Source organism: Cryptomeria japonica, chromosome 5 (genome assembly GCF_030272615.1).
Source record: "Cryptomeria japonica chromosome 5, Sugi_1.0, whole genome shotgun sequence".
Classification (NCBI taxonomy): Eukaryota; Viridiplantae; Streptophyta; class Pinopsida; order Cupressales; family Cupressaceae; genus Cryptomeria; species Cryptomeria japonica.
Window position 1 is genome coordinate 262,219,853 of NC_081409.1, and position 16,874 is coordinate 262,236,726.

Consider the following 16,874-nt stretch of genomic DNA (forward strand, 5'->3'; position numbering starts at 1 on the left):
CAATAATCTTTTGCACAATTTTGAAAAATGTTTTGGTTGGGCCATGTTCCTTGGCTTCTATTATTGCTCTTGTTTTCTCCATCATGGAGTCCATGCCTTAATAAATTTAACCCACAAGTCATCCTATGACCATTGTGTGAGATGCAAATTGTGTTTGGGCAACCTCACATGGTATAAAAAAATACACGTCGCATATCAACGATATAAAATAAAAATTAAAAAATAAATTGAAATTACCTTCAACAATTCCAACTTGAAGAAGGTCTTGAATATGGCTTGTGACATATAATGAACAGTCACAAAAATTTATATCTCTTCGCCCTCTATGTAGATTTGTGTAACCCAATCAATTTGTGTGCCAATCTTTTGCAATATCAAACTGAGTGAGTGGACTGCACATGGTCTCCAAAAAAATGTGACTATATATAGCCTTCACCATAGACCTAGTTGCCCTACAAATTTTAGCGTTGTTCGTTATGACTTGGACAACATTTTCATGCTCCACCATTTCAACAGATTCTATGAGGATATCGGTACTGAAACTTGCATCTTTTACTTGCCCCTCACAATCCACTACTTTCAAAAACATCATCCATGTATGGGGACATTGCTATAACATTGATCAATGGTCTATTTTCGCAATCTTTCCATCCATTTGAAATGATGGATACACATGTTTTGGGCATGTATCCTTGATTACTCTCAAATATGTCTCTATTGAAAGTTTCTCCTTTGCCAATTATGTGGTTCACACCATGATCAAGAGGAGGTGTATTGCAAAGGGTCTTCACCATACCCCACCAATAAAGTGATTTAACAATGTTGAAAGGAAGCCCATTGCCATAAATGCAATGAGCAATGCTTTGATCTACAACCTCTCACTTCATTTTTGACTGCCTTGTCCAATGGGCCTCTTCTTCACGAAATTGAAACATTCTTTTCTTCAGAGTATGGTGGTATTGGTATGAAAGGCTGTGGGCCAGTTGGTTGTGAGAAGCTACTAGGAGGTTTTTGCAAGCTTATCTTGGCAGGAGGATCTGCAAGAGCCTTTGATTTATCATTTGCCTTGTCAACATCCTATTGTTCTTTAATATTAACCAATATTTGTTTCGTTGGCAACTCTTTTTTATTTGGCTGCAGACAAACTTCAATTCCTTGTAAAAGGATAGTGTATAAGTGAGCTTTCACTGGAAAATATGAGCTCTTATGCTCTTTTCCACATTGGCTACAAAACCAAACAAAACTCCCACCACTATGAATTTGTTGAATCATTGTTGTATGTCATCGAAGAGGCTGCTATGCTGCATCAAATTTAACAGAATTCTCTTGATTTTGGACAACCAAACTAGAACTTCCAGCCATTTTGTATGAACCCAAAATGAAAAACATTACAAATTAACAACACTACAATGGAATAAATTTTTTAAAAAAATCAGCATTATAGCCCCTTATTATGCATTAAAAGCTCAAACGAATATTCAAAACTTTAAAAATTAAAAAATTAAAAAACGTAAAAAATCTTGAAAATATTATTGAAATTTTGAAGAAAAATGAAATATTTATTACCTTTGAAGGATAAATCTTCCGCGTGCAGCGATTCCTAACCTTTTGGTGTAGGTCTTACTCCCTCATAGTACTCACATTCGAAAAAAAATAAAGCAACCTTGAAAACCTTGCAATGAGGAAAAAATGTTCTTGGTGTTCTGTGCTTGTCAAATGACTTGCAAACACCAAATACCCTCACTTTAGGGTGAATGAATGCATTGGAGGGAGTGCGTAGATTAATTTTTTATTTTTGGTTGAAAAATTGCACTTTTTGGCATCCCAAGCCACGGGTACGCCTAGGGTGCTGCTTTGGCGCTTGGGTTTGCTGTGCACTTGGGTTTGTTGTGGGTTGTTCACAGAAGGACTCACAGTGAACCCGAGCGCCCAGGTGGTACCCTGAGTGTATCCAGGGCTGTACCCAGGCCATAGTAGATTAGAACTGTATCGGCACATGTACCTGAGCTTTATCTATACTTCTTGCTACCATAATTAAAAATGCTTGTGGAAACCATCAATGCTTTTAACACAGATAAAAAATAGTTATACTTTTTCAAGCCTGGTATATAGTTGTACATGTTCATGCTTGATACATAGTTGTACATGTTCATGCTTGATACATAGATGTCCATTACAAAAATGGTTAAACAAATGCATACCTTTAATAACAGATCAGCATGGTTCACGAAACCCATGAACTTGATGGCTCTCAAAATGACAGCGATAGTGACTTTGAAGTATTGCATTACGAATCCCTGTTTAATTCTGATTTGGAAGGTTCATTGTGTCACTAAGCAAATTTTGCTGTCTGAAAAATGTTAGATTTTCACTATAGAGTTCACCATGTTTTATGCGAGGCTTCTATTTATGTCAGACTATGCTGAGGCTGTTTGGTTTGAGATTGAGAATGGTGAGGCTAATTCTTCTGGGTCAGAAGCCATATCCTTTATTGAAAATACACCTCAGCAATTGTTAGAATTTCTAATTTTCCTTGCTAGTCACATACAAACATACCTCAGATCCCTACAAAGCCTCAAGAAAACTTCGTCAAGGCTGCCTGTAATTCCTTTGTAGTTGGACACTACTTGCTATAATTGCTTTCTAGATTTTCATCCACATGTATAAAAAGAGGAATTAAAATAACTTGCATAAAAACCCTTGACTGCTGGGGTATAGTTGAACCATTACTTTCATTTTCTAATATTCAGATTAACAATTTCCAATAGGCCCAAGTTAAGTGAATGCACATAGATCCATTCCAATATCAATCATAGATAAATAAATAATAATTGGATGTTGTCATAAAGCTTAAGTGGAGGGATATTTTAAATTTTCAAACTGAAAGCCTACAAGTAGCAGGTTGACAAATTGAGTATTAAGAACTGTGAGCTGGAGATAATCTGTAGACATGGATGTTCTCACATATGCCTCTCTGCCACTAAGGGTTTTCTCTATTAAATAAATGCTTCTTCTTTCTTCTTTCTTCTCTCATTATTGTATATGTGGGCACTTAGGAATTTGTTGTTATCAAGCTCAATATTGTTTTATTAGGCACCCAAACTGGATCCTTTCTCAAGATTAAAGGGACTCTTTTCCTCAAACTCAAACTCTCATATATGAACTTATGTACTCTATACGTTGGTCCATGGTCCAAAGAGAATATTTTTAAAAAAACAAACTTTTTATTAGATATTTGAGGTTGTAACATGAAGGGAGGGAGTGTAGGAGGAAACTCTGGGCCAGTTTGGGACTGAAAGTAACGCATTGTTTCCAAGTTACAACCAGTATGCTCTCAAAATATTTTCTGTGTAATATAAAGAGATGAGCATCTCCTGCTCAATCCTCTGTCATAAACTGGAAGAGGGAGCAGGCTGTTGGGGATTTGGTATTTGTGAAATTCAGTAAAGAGAAACGAGAATTAGAAATGCTATATTTCCTAGATATTTTTTTTGAATGACTTTTGATTATTCTTTGCAATTTCAATACATTCTTTAATTTATCGTAGTGTGCATTTTTTTTTCTTTTTCTACAACTATGAAACTGCAGCAGCTTAATCAAAATTTAGGTTTACAAAAGGAAAAGTTGCAATGAATTTGTGTATTTCAGGATGGATTTTTTTCCTATGTAATTCACAGTTAATGGAATTAAATGATTATTGATCAACATTTACAGGTACTTGATGCATTTTTGGCCCCTAGTTCAGAGTTGTGGATGTTCAATAGGGTTTCAGAAAATGAAAGGGACAACAAATTAATTGTTGGTGGCCTTGATCCAAGTCGTTTAGAAAATATAACACTTGTTCATCGGGAGGGAAATGCAGCTATTCGTCGCCACCTTGAGAGTCTTCCTCTTGAGACGTTTGATGCTGTAAGTTGCAATTACTGTGGCTGAAATTGTAAGACTATTCCCTTTGAAAACTTCCATTTATTATGCAATTTTACTAGTATCATCATAAGGATTTTTTTACAGCTATATTTGGATTTGTCACAATTAATCAGTGTTTCCTTGAGTTTCAAGGATGAGCAGACATGATATTGGGTACACAATTTTTTTTCTTGGATTTCAGGGACAATGAGGAGATGCTAGTTAAATGATTGTATAAATACCAATATTAGAACAATGCTGCTGAAATTATTTTAAGTAATACTAAATACTACCATCTGAACTAAGAGAGCTCACATGTGAAAGGAATGAAAGGGACAAATGTCAAACATCTATTGGGTGAATGTTGTCTCCACAAGCTATAAATAGAAATCTCATCCCTAAGCTCCATTTATTTTTCCCCTGCTTTCAGTGTCTGGATGCCAAGGACTTCTTTTCTCCCATAGAGTCATAGTATCAGAAGCCTTACATTGTCTGAATACTCTAGCTGAGGTACCGTGTCAAAGGATTGCTGAGAATTAGCTAATGTCACAGGGAATCACTGGTTGCTAATCATGGGCTATTTTGTTAGTCATATGTTAGTTTATGAAGAGTTCTTTGTTTTGGGAAGGTAAACTGTTGGAAAGGCTCTGAAGCCCTTTGCAAAAATATTTTCACATTAATATGCTATGGCATTTGGATCAATTTTTGGTAATGATGATGTTTTCTCTGATTTGATATTTCTGTTCCTCTAAGAATGATCTTAATTTTGTGCTATAAGTATTCATTATTTATCTCATAGAGGTCTAATGCACTGTGATGTCTGTTGAGTGATTTAAGGATATAGTAAGTCTTTTGATAATGTATTGATCTGTCTTTTGGCCCAATGGATTTTGGCATTAGTTTGATTGTATGAGACTAATCAAATCTTCCAAAATGTGTTTTCATTTTTTGTAAAATAAGGATTCTGTAGTTAATGGATACTAACCATATGAATCCACTTGACTTAGTTTTCGAGCAAATTTGCATTGCTCCAGGAGCTTCATATTCATTAGAGCTATCTGTTGCAAACTTGAAGGTCTGTGCTATGTTGAGGGCATTGTTGTTGTTAGATATCTTTCATATTTCTTCTCTAATTAAGGTTCTGATCTGCACATGTATAGGATTGCTAGGGACAGTCAACAGGGCATCCTTGCATTAGAGGTCCTGTTTGCCTGCAGATATTTCTCACTGTTATGTAAGGTCATCTTAAAAAACAACCTTTGGGACACCTCCCATGGCCTTGCAGAGTCAAAAGTGAGGTGAGGATGCCACATCTTGTTGACATTGGTTTGCTTTTGTGCCTTAGTGAAAGATCAAGGCAGAGTGATGATCTCATTTCCCATGATCATTGATTTCAATAAGTCTTGAGGTGCAAGACTAAGAACCAACATGCCCCATCATAGTCTCAGGGCAATCAAGTTTGAGGGATGACCACATCTGCTACAAAATGTACTAAGTTGTCTAAGAACATGTATAAATGCAGGATGGTAGGCATAGTCGACCTTATTAATACCTTTCCTTTCCTTTAACATTTCACTCATGCACCTGTGTAGTAATAAAACAATTATGTATGTAGTTTAGTGAGCACATTCAGAGTTCGCATTCATGATTTATATGCTAGGAAAAGTTCTGCTCTCCTTGTTTTTGATTATTGTAATTCCAAATTATATATCAATAAGTCCTTTCTGTATTTTCAATCTTGAAAAGATTTTTTTTTCATTGGCTACATAATGAATTGAAATTTAGATAGCTTAGACAGTTTTATAGGTCAATAGAACTCCCCATGTGTCTGAGAAGTATTTCCTATATGATTGCAGATTTTGATCCTTGCAGATGAGTCGATGGATGGCTCAGTTGTCCAGGCAGATTCTCAATCTCTCGCAACTCTATTGCTAATCCGTGATATTCAGGTCTTTACTTACATATTGACTTCTTTACTATAGCTCTTATGCTTGGTGTATGTTAGTTTTAATTGCTGAAGCCTAAAATTATAATATATATTGTATTAGAAAATTTGAGTCTTGCCATAATCTCTTTAACAGAATTCCTTTTTGATTTGGTACTAAATTCCCCTTGTGAGATAGCCTTTGCCTTAGTTGCTACCTTGTCTGTTAGGGTATGCTGCATTCAGTGAGTTGGATGTGGTATTTTACCCAATTTCAAGATTCTCATGTTTCCTGGGGACTTGAATGTTCCTGGGAATTTGAATATGGATCTTCATCCTGTTTGCATAAATCATTATTATATTAAACTGTTTGTCAATAGTTTTGGTTTTTGCATAAATGTGCAAAGGTCTCATTTTAAACCATTTTATATTATACAAGTAATTTGCTGTATTTTATTATGATTTGAACATCTTCCTTTCGTGAAAGCCAATCTATAATACTCCAACTTCATATGTTTCTTGGATGTATTACTTCTTTCTTTTATGTTGGAGTCCGAAGTTATATCATCCTATGAACATTGGTGAGTTTTGCTTTCATAATAAAGGGGAATCCAACACTAAATCTGTATCATCAAAAGTTTTGCTATCTGCCACAGTACTTCATTAACAACTTCTTAAGCATTGCAATCTCCCACAATGCAATGTCAACAGGTTTACTTTGTCCATACTGTTAAAACAAATAGAATGGATCTGTTATTCAAAAGGCAAAACTTTTTTTTTGGTTTATCATGTCAATGAAGGAGACTCAGTGAATGCTTATATTTGATAGAAGATAAGCAAAGTACAATGAGTATATTTTCTTTTTGTATTGCAGTCTAAGCGTTTGCCTTTGGAAGCCAATACGACTCAAGTTCATCAAACAAATAATTCTGAAAACTCCTGGATTGGCGAAATGCAACAGGCTTCTGTCAAATCAATCATTATAAGTGAAATCCTAGATTCTAGAACTAAAAACCTTTTAACTGTTTCTAGAATTAGTGATTATGTTCTTTCAAATGAGCTTGTTAGCATGGCATTAGCTATGGTAGCTGAGGACAGGCAGATCAATTGTGTATTAGAGGAACTATTTTCAGAAGAGGTACAATCCTCATCATCTTGTTATTTCATATAGGAAAAAATAAAATCTTAGATAAATTTTATCTATCATGTTTGGATGCTTTCTAGTTGGAAGCAACTAGCATTGTATTGCCATCTGACCCTGGTGCACTTTGAAATCAGGGAAATGAGATGTACATACGTCGTGCAGAGTTTTACCTGGATGACCAGGAAGAATTAAATTTTTATGAAATAATGGTACGCGCACGACAGAGGAGAGAAATTGCTATAGGCTACCGTTTGGCATCTGCAGACCAACCAATCATCAACCCTCCAGACAAAGGCACCCAAAGAAGGTGGTCAGTAGAGGATTATTTTGTTGTTCTTGCTGAGGATGAATAAATTGCTTTGGTTGACACCTTGAGCTAAATTGTTCCCAGGAAAGGTTGGACTCAAAGAATTTGTTTGTAGTTCATATCTAAAAGTCGCTCAAAACATTATGGACAGTGGAAGCTTAAAGTCTCTAACCTAGTGGTCCCATGAAGGGGGGACTTTCAGTATTTACTATGTGGCTTTTCAAGAGTTCTAGAGAATCATGCAGATGAAATGGTTCCGTGGTACCTTAAATTTTCTGCTCAGCTACAGAAATTTGAATTTTCAGATTAGCGACGGAAATCTGTATCTGAGAATTTTGAAGGATAATGAAAAAATTAACTTGAAACTCCATACAGTTGCCATTAGGCTATAAATTTCTGAAGACAAGTAAAGAGGGTGTTGCGAAGTTTCAGCTCCTGCCCCCTGGCATCTACTAACTTTCCTTCTAAATGATGCCTGCTCCATAATATTAGTTAAAGATAATTTTTTCCCTGCATTCTGTATCTAGCAGTTTCCATGCGGTTCTCTGCACAGCAAACATAGGAGCTATCAATCATCATATTTCTTGGGACATGATACAGATGCGATGTACAATCAGATTGATTATTATGATATTGTCCACACAATAAAACTACGTCCATGCTTGGTGGCAACTGGTGCCAAGCAGGAACTGAATAATAACTTCTAAGGATGCTGGTGGTACATAGTTCTGGTTGGCTTGAGATTCAATGCCTTAAGACTCTAAAGCATATCATGTAAGATACGGTCTCTCAGAAATCATTTTCCTTCTGAACTTTCTGGAGAAAAGTTGCATCTTCTATACAATACAAAACATTTCCGGTAATCTATTTGTATGAAGTTGCTTTGACAGTTCATTCCATATTTTTATGAACCAAGAATGCCCAGGAACACAATCTAATCCAGAAATAACAGTGACCAAGAATGATGTTACAAACAAGAACTGAGATAAGAATCTAACAGAGGAGTTAATTGCTTTTTCATATTTTGGGATGCTAGTATTTTCGAATATTAGATGCAGGTACATTTCTATATGATACATTCCCACCTAACTTGCTGCTCAGGGTAATACGTTTTAGGCTTAAAGACAAATATGGTTCCAACTAATGCAAACATTATTTTGTTTGTCAATGGCATTTTGTAGAGCACCACATGCCTAAATTCCCAAGCATTCTTTTGTTGTCAATGGAATTTTGCAGAGTACCACATGCCTAAATGCCCAAATAATCAGCAATCAGCATAGCAAGTGAGATTATATACCCTTTTTTCTACCAAGCTGCTGGTAAGGTATAAAACAGCATCGTATATATTTTTATATTACCTTGGTTGTAGGAAATGTAGCACATAGATAATAAAAGTAGCTGCTTTGTAATTAAGGAGTTCCTTACAATTGTTGTTAGTTGGTAGTTGTTGACGGTTGGAGTTCTCAACAACCATTGGCTATTCTATATATTTTTCATTGTATTCAGTTGGGATTGCATTCATAAACTCCTATATCTATTGCAAATTTTATGAATGAATTAAACGACATGTCTTGGTGGAAGCATTGCTATGAATTATTACTATTTTTTGTTATTTTGTTTACTTCTTTGATGCTCGTTCAAGTAGAGTTAGTGAGTAAACATTTGGTGCCATAGCATCCTGGAACCTTGGCAAAATATAATATATGGTCGAGAATCATGGCGATGTAATGGGACAACTGACCGACAAACTTGTGCAAGCCAAGGGAAGACCAACTTACACAAGATTTGGTGAAGTGGGATATTTCGTTAAAATAACATGTTTGGAGGGAAGCTCTTAGAAGAGAGGTTGATCATCTTCTACACAAACAACCAAGGCTCATTGCATGCACTTTCATAATTTTGTAATACCTTCGGGTTTAGAGGGATCAAGAACAATGCACGCAACAAATGCTATAATAGGAAGAGAGGAATCAAAGAGAGGAAGAGGAACGCGATACTCGTAGGAAATGTACTCTCGATAATTAATGCCTGTACAACCTGACAAAGATAGGAAATGTATTCTAAGCGGCTATGAATTAACATAAGGAATTGTAAGATTTCTAGATAAGAGAGCAAGGAAAACGACTGAGGATTGTTGAATGAATTGAAGAATTTCTAATTGAAAGTCCAAGCCCACCGATGGATCAAAAGTCGAAGCCCGAAGTCGTAGTTGAGGAGAGAGGAAAAGCTTTAACCAAAGAACATACGAAGGGAGAGTAGGAGGAGATAGTCAAGCGCGCCTACCACTTCCTAAAGAGGCATACAAAGACTTCGTTGATTAAGCGAGAAATCTATTCATACAGTAAATGTCAAACGAAGATGAGGAAGAAGGAAACCCTAGAAATGAATTAATTGAAAAAATTTGAAAATAACATATGTTGTAACAAAGAGCTATTCATTAAAAAAAAAAACCAAGACTTGAGGAATTGAGTTGAAGACCCCCAAAAGAAAGGAGCATATAAACGACCTTGATGACAACCCGAGTGCAAGAAATGTTGAAAGAGGATAGTTAGAGGATTTGTACGCAGTGAAGAGTGCAAGTCAGTATCAAAATATAGGGAGACGTCTATCCACCATCCATGTTGTACTATTGATCATATTTAATAATTAATTAAAAAATAAACGATTGTTATATTTTAATTATTAATTAATTAATTAACACAGTCAATAGTACAATATGGGTGCTGTGTAGACAGAGGTAAAATATAGAAATCAAAATAGTCCAATTAAGTTTAAGGCATAAGGAACACATTAGGGAAGGAGAACGATGACTCCCCCAATGAGTCAAAGTGTAGAAAGATAGGAACTCTCAAAGTTTACGGGGAATGGATTTGGGGATCTTGTTCGACATTGTAAACATAGCAAGTGAATAAGAGGACAAAGATTATTGGTTGAGAGCACTCAAATCATTGCTACGAGGCATAATAATAGATTGGTTTACAAAACTTGATGCATAGTCCAAATCCTCATGGGATGAACTAAAGAAAACATTCAAGGCAAAATTTATATTGTTTTAGGATGACAACGAGATCATAGCAAAGATTTATAATATTACGCAAGGAAAACATGAGAATGGAAGAGCCTATAATCGTAGGCGTAAAGAATTGTTGTTGAAGTTGGAAAACTAGTTGGTGAATGGATTAAAAGAAATGATGGTCCATTGAAGGATTGATCCCTTCACTACATAAGAAAATGAAATTTGTCGATGCCTATAATTGGACGATGGACATAGGGAGTGAAGACAAGACACCCTCTCAAGGGAAGTGGAAGTCAAGATGGCGAGAGCATTAAAGAAAAATGTGACGACAAATCAAAGATGGTTGAAGCCCTACAAAGAGATATGATGAGGATGATGAAGGAGCTCAAAGTCGAGAAAGGGATTACTAAATAGAGTAAATAATTATGGTGTACTGAATGCAAAGTTGAAGGTCACACTAAAATAAATTGTCCAAAAAAGTTGTTTTGCATCATTTGCCAAGTGATGGGACATCAAGGAATGCCCATATAACCTCATGACAAGTACACAAGTGCTCTTCACATGGGGAAACAATTGAACCCACCAACCACACCACCAAAACTAATAAATAACAATATTAATGTATCTCGACGGATACCATAATAGATTGGGAAATAATAATTAGTTCAACAATAGTAGACCAAGAAGTAGAATCCAATATGATGCCAAGGATAGGTCGATGATCCAATGTTGTAAATGTAACAAATGGGGACACTATGCTAGGGAATGCTAGAGAAACTAGAACAAAGTGAGGATGTGCAAATGGTGTGGACTAGGTGACCATGAAGACACCAATTGCTTGAAACAAAGAGTTATTAATATGTTGGATATGGAAGAACAAGACGAGGTAGTTCTAGTGATCACTAGAGCACAAACAAAGAAAGCCATATACCCAAACCGTCATATGAAGAAGTATTGACTTTGAGAAGCAAAAGAAAAATTAGAGCAAGTGATGACAAAGGGATGAAGGACCTCTAATGAAAATGCAAGTACCTCCTTACAATCAGAGTCAGAGAAGAACATTGTACGACAGGTGCTCCAAACAACTATACCAATGAAGGTGACAAACCTTCAAAGTATGCCACAATTGAGAGTGATAATTACCAACACATTTGGTCACAATCAAAATGAGAGACAAGAAGATATGAGTATAGACTTGATAATATAATTGTACCACAAGGAGAATAAGGCATTGATTTGATGTTGTTATAGCGAACATTGGGAAGAAGTCCATTGCAATACAAATGTAGATCATTGAATTTTTTTTTTGAAAAATACAATTGTTGATGGAGGATCGAGAGTAAATGTATTGTTGTAGGATACATGGAAATGCCTCAGAAAGCCAACCATTTAGCCATCAACCTTCTAACTAGTAAGTGGAGATCAACATGGAATCACATCATTAGGGACAATAATGACACAAAAGGTAACAATTGAAACCCAACAATTCTTGCTAAATTTTGTAGTCATTTCATTGTAGAAGAAAGCATACGATGCATTGTTGGGAAGATGGTTGGTTGCAACCAAGGTGGATCACAATTAGAAATGAAATACCCCCTCGATATATAACAAAGGGAGGAAGTATGCCATTGACTTGAGGAACTAGATGGTGAGTGAAGAGATTGGTTCCTTTGATTTGCAGTCAAAAGGGGGAGAAACAAGGATGCAAGAAGGATGAAGTTTCATGGAATTGGATGGCGAGGGAGTTCTTGACCTCCAACATTGTTCTAGGGATGAAACAATTTGCTTAAATGAACTCTTTCACTGGCAATTGGAAGACTACAAAGTATTCCGACTCAATTGCAACATGTTGTAGATCAAGGAAATTGAAGAGAAGATCAATCGACAACAAATTCGACGTTTCTATTCGGAATATGAAGTACAAGGAGGGAGTAGCCAAATTAGATGATTGCCAATCCATAACATTGAGTGTGATACAATGTTCAAGTAGGAGTCGAGAGTGAAGAAAGTGAATTTGGGAAAAGGCAATCCATGAACGATCATCGTCGAAGATAATTAGGACCTAGTATTTAAAGCAATGACATTCAAAATCTTAATGGAATACAAAGACACCTTTGCATGAATGTACAAGGACTTGAAAGGGATAACTTTGGAGTTGTGTATACACAATTCCTTTGGTATCATAAGCACAACCTGTATGAAAGTTGGCCTATAAAATGAACGAGAACTATGTCATGAAAGCCTAGGAAGAGGTAGAAAAGGTATTGGAGGTCAACATAATTATTAAGGTCGAGGCTAGTGATTAAGTTTCCTTGATAGTTATCTCATTGAAGAAGCATGAACAAATTTGAATGTGTAGACTTTAGAAGTTTGAATGCGTTTACCATTAAAGACCCATTTATAATCCCCTCCATTGACTTGATCCTAGAAGTGGTTACAAACCATGGGATCTACTCATTCATAGATGGGTTCTTCAGGTACAATCAAATAACCCTAAGAGAGGAGGACAAGTTAAATACTACATTTGCGATCAAAGATGGGGTGTATGCATACAATCGTATGCCATTTAGATTATGCAATACTTTATCCCTTTCAAATAATCTTGTACATTTTTAATAAAATGTTGGTCGAGAATTTTAAAGTGTTCTTGGATATTAGTGAATCTATAATGATCAAGAGACACTTGAAACATCTCGGGGAATGCATGGAATAATGTAGATAAATATGGTTGGCTTTGAACCCAATGAAGTGTCGATTCGTGGTATCACATGGTAAACTGCTTGGGCATATAGTTTGTAAATCTAGAGTAAAGATTGACCCAAGCAAGATAAGGGCGATCATACAAATGGAAGCACCACAAAATGTCATAGGAGTCAAAGCATTCTTGGGTCATGTTTTCTATTACAAGAGGTTTATAATTTTTTTTTCTCAGAATCATACTCACTCGATGTGCAAGAACGGGCCAAGCATTTACATAGACTTGGGATCAAGAGAAGGCCTCCAATGAACTAAAGGTACACCTTAATTAGTTCGCCAATCCTAGCATACCTAGATTGAAGGAGTTCCATGTACATGTCAATGCATCCAACTATGCAATCAAATCAATATTCACACAAGTGGGACCTCAAGGATTGTACATCCAGTTTTCTTAGCTAGTCGATTGATGTAAAAGATATAAAATAACTACAACACGCTTGATAAGGAACCACTAAAAATGGTCTATTATACACACAAGTGGGGACATTATCTACTAACAACACTTTTTACCTTCTACGTCGATCAACAAACCCTCATGTACTTGATCAACAAGCCAATCATTCAAGGTCGAGTAAGTAGGTGGCTATTATTATTACAAGAGATCATATTTATCATTATTGTTTGACCAAGGAATAGTCATGTTATACTTGACCAATTATTAAGGGTTAAGTCAGGTGAACTACCCGAGGGTGTAAATGAAGATTTTGCAAATGCTCGTATGTTCTAGATTGCAACATTTCCTCCTTGGTTTGAGAATATCAAAGAATATTTGTCTACTTCAACTTTTCAGGAGATACCACTAAGAGAGAGAAGGAAGTTAGCCCTCAAGAGAAAAACCTTGTAGCTCATATTTAATGAGTTATTGTATCAAATGGGATTTGACCATGTATTGAGGCGGTGTGTCATGCATGACGAAATACTACACATACTTAAAGAAGCAGATGAAGGGCTTGTTGGACGACACATGGGATTAGATGCCATAGCTTGAAATAATTTCAGTTGCCCTGTGGTGACCAATATTGCACATGGATTCCCGAGAATGGGTGGTGGGATGTGACACCCATTAGAGGGTAGGAAAATCATTGCAAATAGATTATATACCATTTTAAAGCCCAAACAAAGATTCATAAGCTCATTTTATCTAATTGTGTATGAAAATTTTAAAAGACATACATGGAAGCATGTGTTCTCAGTACCAACATTGATACACCTAAAAAAACATTAATACAATTGACTAGTACCACATGTAGCATGATTATATTCCATCCAATAAGGAGGTTAAATAAACATTACAATTACAAAATAATAGGACTCAAATGTCCTCAATTAAACTTTTTGCATAAAAATGAAATTAAACGCAAAGTAAATGTAAGGTGTTAAAGTTGTGAAATACAACCTCGCAGAACCCAGTGAATACCTGCATGCAAATACCCTGTCACAACAATGGAAGATTCACACAAAACACAAAAGTTGCTTTGAAACCCTAGAGTAAAATAATTTAATAATTATAATCAGTGTTAAGATTACAAAGGGATCTTTTTTTATAAAAGGAGATCAAAACCCAAAAACATAAACCCTAAAAGAAATTAATTAGTTATTAATGGGCTTAAGTTTAGCTTCCTAAATTTAGCTTAAGTAAACATAAAGTAAAAGGTGACCTAATTAATAAATCAATATAATTTAATTAATTAAGTAAAGAACCTTATTACTCCAACACCCCCCCTTAAGATGAACTTAGGGAGAAGCTAAAAAAGCTAAGGACTAGATGCATGCAAGCAAAAAAATGGGTCCTGGCAACAAAGCCTAATGAGGTACCCAAGTACAATGAAATCTTTGTAAAGTGGAGAAAAGGAGAAAACCCTGTGGGAACAAAACTCCTCTCCAAGAAGAGAAACACAAGTGAAGGACTAAGAAGCCTCCAAACAAGAATGTTCCAAAAGATAGGAACAAAAGACGAGCATGAAGAAACATTGAAGCATGAAGAAGTTGCAATCGTTGTCATAGAATGACTACTGTGATGCTAAAATAAAAACCTCCTCTAAAACAAAAGATGATCAAAATCAAGTAGGCAACAATCTGCATGAGTGCTCCCAACAACACTACTCGAATAATCAAATGGAAAACAAAGACAAATCATTTGGTAGTCGAAGATACAGATGGCAAATGAATCTGCATGAGTGACCCCAACGACACTGCTCAACCATGCAAGAGAAAAATGCTAGTTGAAAATATAGGTGCCAATACTCTAAAGAACTAATCAAGTGAAAAATGGAAGGCTGCCTCTAGAAATAGGAATGCAAGAGTGTCCATATGGTAAGTGCTCCATCTCACCAAGATGCATGGGCAACAACCACTGGACCACTGCAGTTCGTACGGACTGCAACACGAGTATGCCTCCCTCATGGATTTTTGTTTTATAAAAAATTGTTTTACATAAAAGTTTTTTGATTGTTTTTTTTTGGAAAAACTGAAAAAAAAAACCTGAATTTTTTTCGAAGTGCGTGCAGGCGGCTGTACGACAATACGCCCGAGATAGAGAATAATTTTGCCCCTGATGCTCGTGTCACCAAAAATAGACAAATTATATATCAAAATTTATGGAATCAACCTCCTGCATCCAATTGTGAGGTCCTTTTTTTTGTCCAAATTGCTTTGAAAAATCAGGTGCCCCCTGGATCAGGAAAAAAAACCGATTCTTCAAACCCTCACAAATCGGGCCCCATGAATAAAAAATTGACAAACAAGAGGTCAATCTTGACTATTTCACACGTGTCGGATTCAATGGTGAGGTCTAAATCAACCCAAATTTCACAAAAAACCTACTATAGGTAGAAACTTCCAATCAAACGAACAAGAAAGCATTAGGTTTGAAGCTCTGATACTATGTTAAAGTTGTGAATACAACCTCACAAAACCCAGTGAACACATGTATGCAAATAACCTATCACAAAAATGGAAGATTTACACAAAACATAAAAGTTGCTTTGAAACCCTAGAGCAAAATAATGCAATATTGATAATCAGCGTTAAGATTACAAAGGGATCAATCCTTATAAAAGGAGATCAAAACCTAAAAACATAAACCCTAAAAGAAATTAATAATTAATAATGAATTAATTATTAATGGGCCTAAGTTTAGCTTCCTAAATTTAGCTTAAGTGAAAATATAGTAAAAGGTGACTTAATTAATAAATCAATATGATTTAATTAATTAAGTAAATAACCTTATTACTCCAATAGAAGGGAGGAGTCCAAGGAGCCAACGCAATCCATGGACCTTGAAACTTTGATCCCCAACACTAGTTACCACACTACCCAACCATGTGAAACCAAAAAAATCCATTTCCCCATGCTAGGTAGTGTCACAAGACCCATAACTCACACACACATATGACACATGGGAAGAGGGTCTCACTCCAATCAGAGAGTAAAAATTCATAATACACATCACACAATAAATATTGAACCACGATCATAAGATTAACATAGGTATCATAAAAATCATTCAAATGGGCTAATGCAGAAGGATACAATAAAGTTACCATAATGGCCTCAGGTGTAGGCCAAACAAATTTTTCAATACCTCTCACATGAGATGAGGTAATCCTTCCGCTCAACAATCCAAGGTCACCCAGTGACCACATAAGAATTAAAACCTCTAAACTCTCAGAAGTAGCTCAAGAATGGAAACAAAACATAAAATCATCATAATTCCCACTTAGAAGATGAACAAAAAAGTAATGCACAACCACACTTTTTAGTAGAAATACATGGCATGTTTACAATAGATATTATTTAACATTTTATGAAGCACACATAC

At 35.7% G+C, this 16,874-nt stretch overlaps 1 protein-coding gene across 5 annotated transcripts in view; it reads left to right on the forward strand.

Moving 5' to 3' along the window:
• The window catches only part of LOC131058346 (ion channel CASTOR), a 117,797-nt gene extending 109,427 nt beyond the window's left edge, over nt 1-8,370 (forward strand). For 4 of the 5 annotated variants that reach the window (XM_057992220.2, XM_057992240.2, XM_057992235.2 and 1 more), the window contains 4 exons: nt 3,715-3,909; nt 5,763-5,855; nt 6,705-6,968; nt 7,109-8,370. In XM_057992220.2, coding sequence (XP_057848203.2) covers nt 3,715-3,909; nt 5,763-5,855; nt 6,705-6,968; nt 7,109-7,327 — 771 coding nt within the window. In that variant the 3' untranslated portion in view covers nt 7,328-8,370. The remainder of the gene's footprint in view (nt 1-3,714; nt 3,910-5,762; nt 5,856-6,704; nt 6,969-7,108) is intronic. The other variant, XM_057992227.2, reaches the window with a different exon arrangement.
• Nucleotides 8,371-16,874: the final 8,504 nt, after the last annotated feature.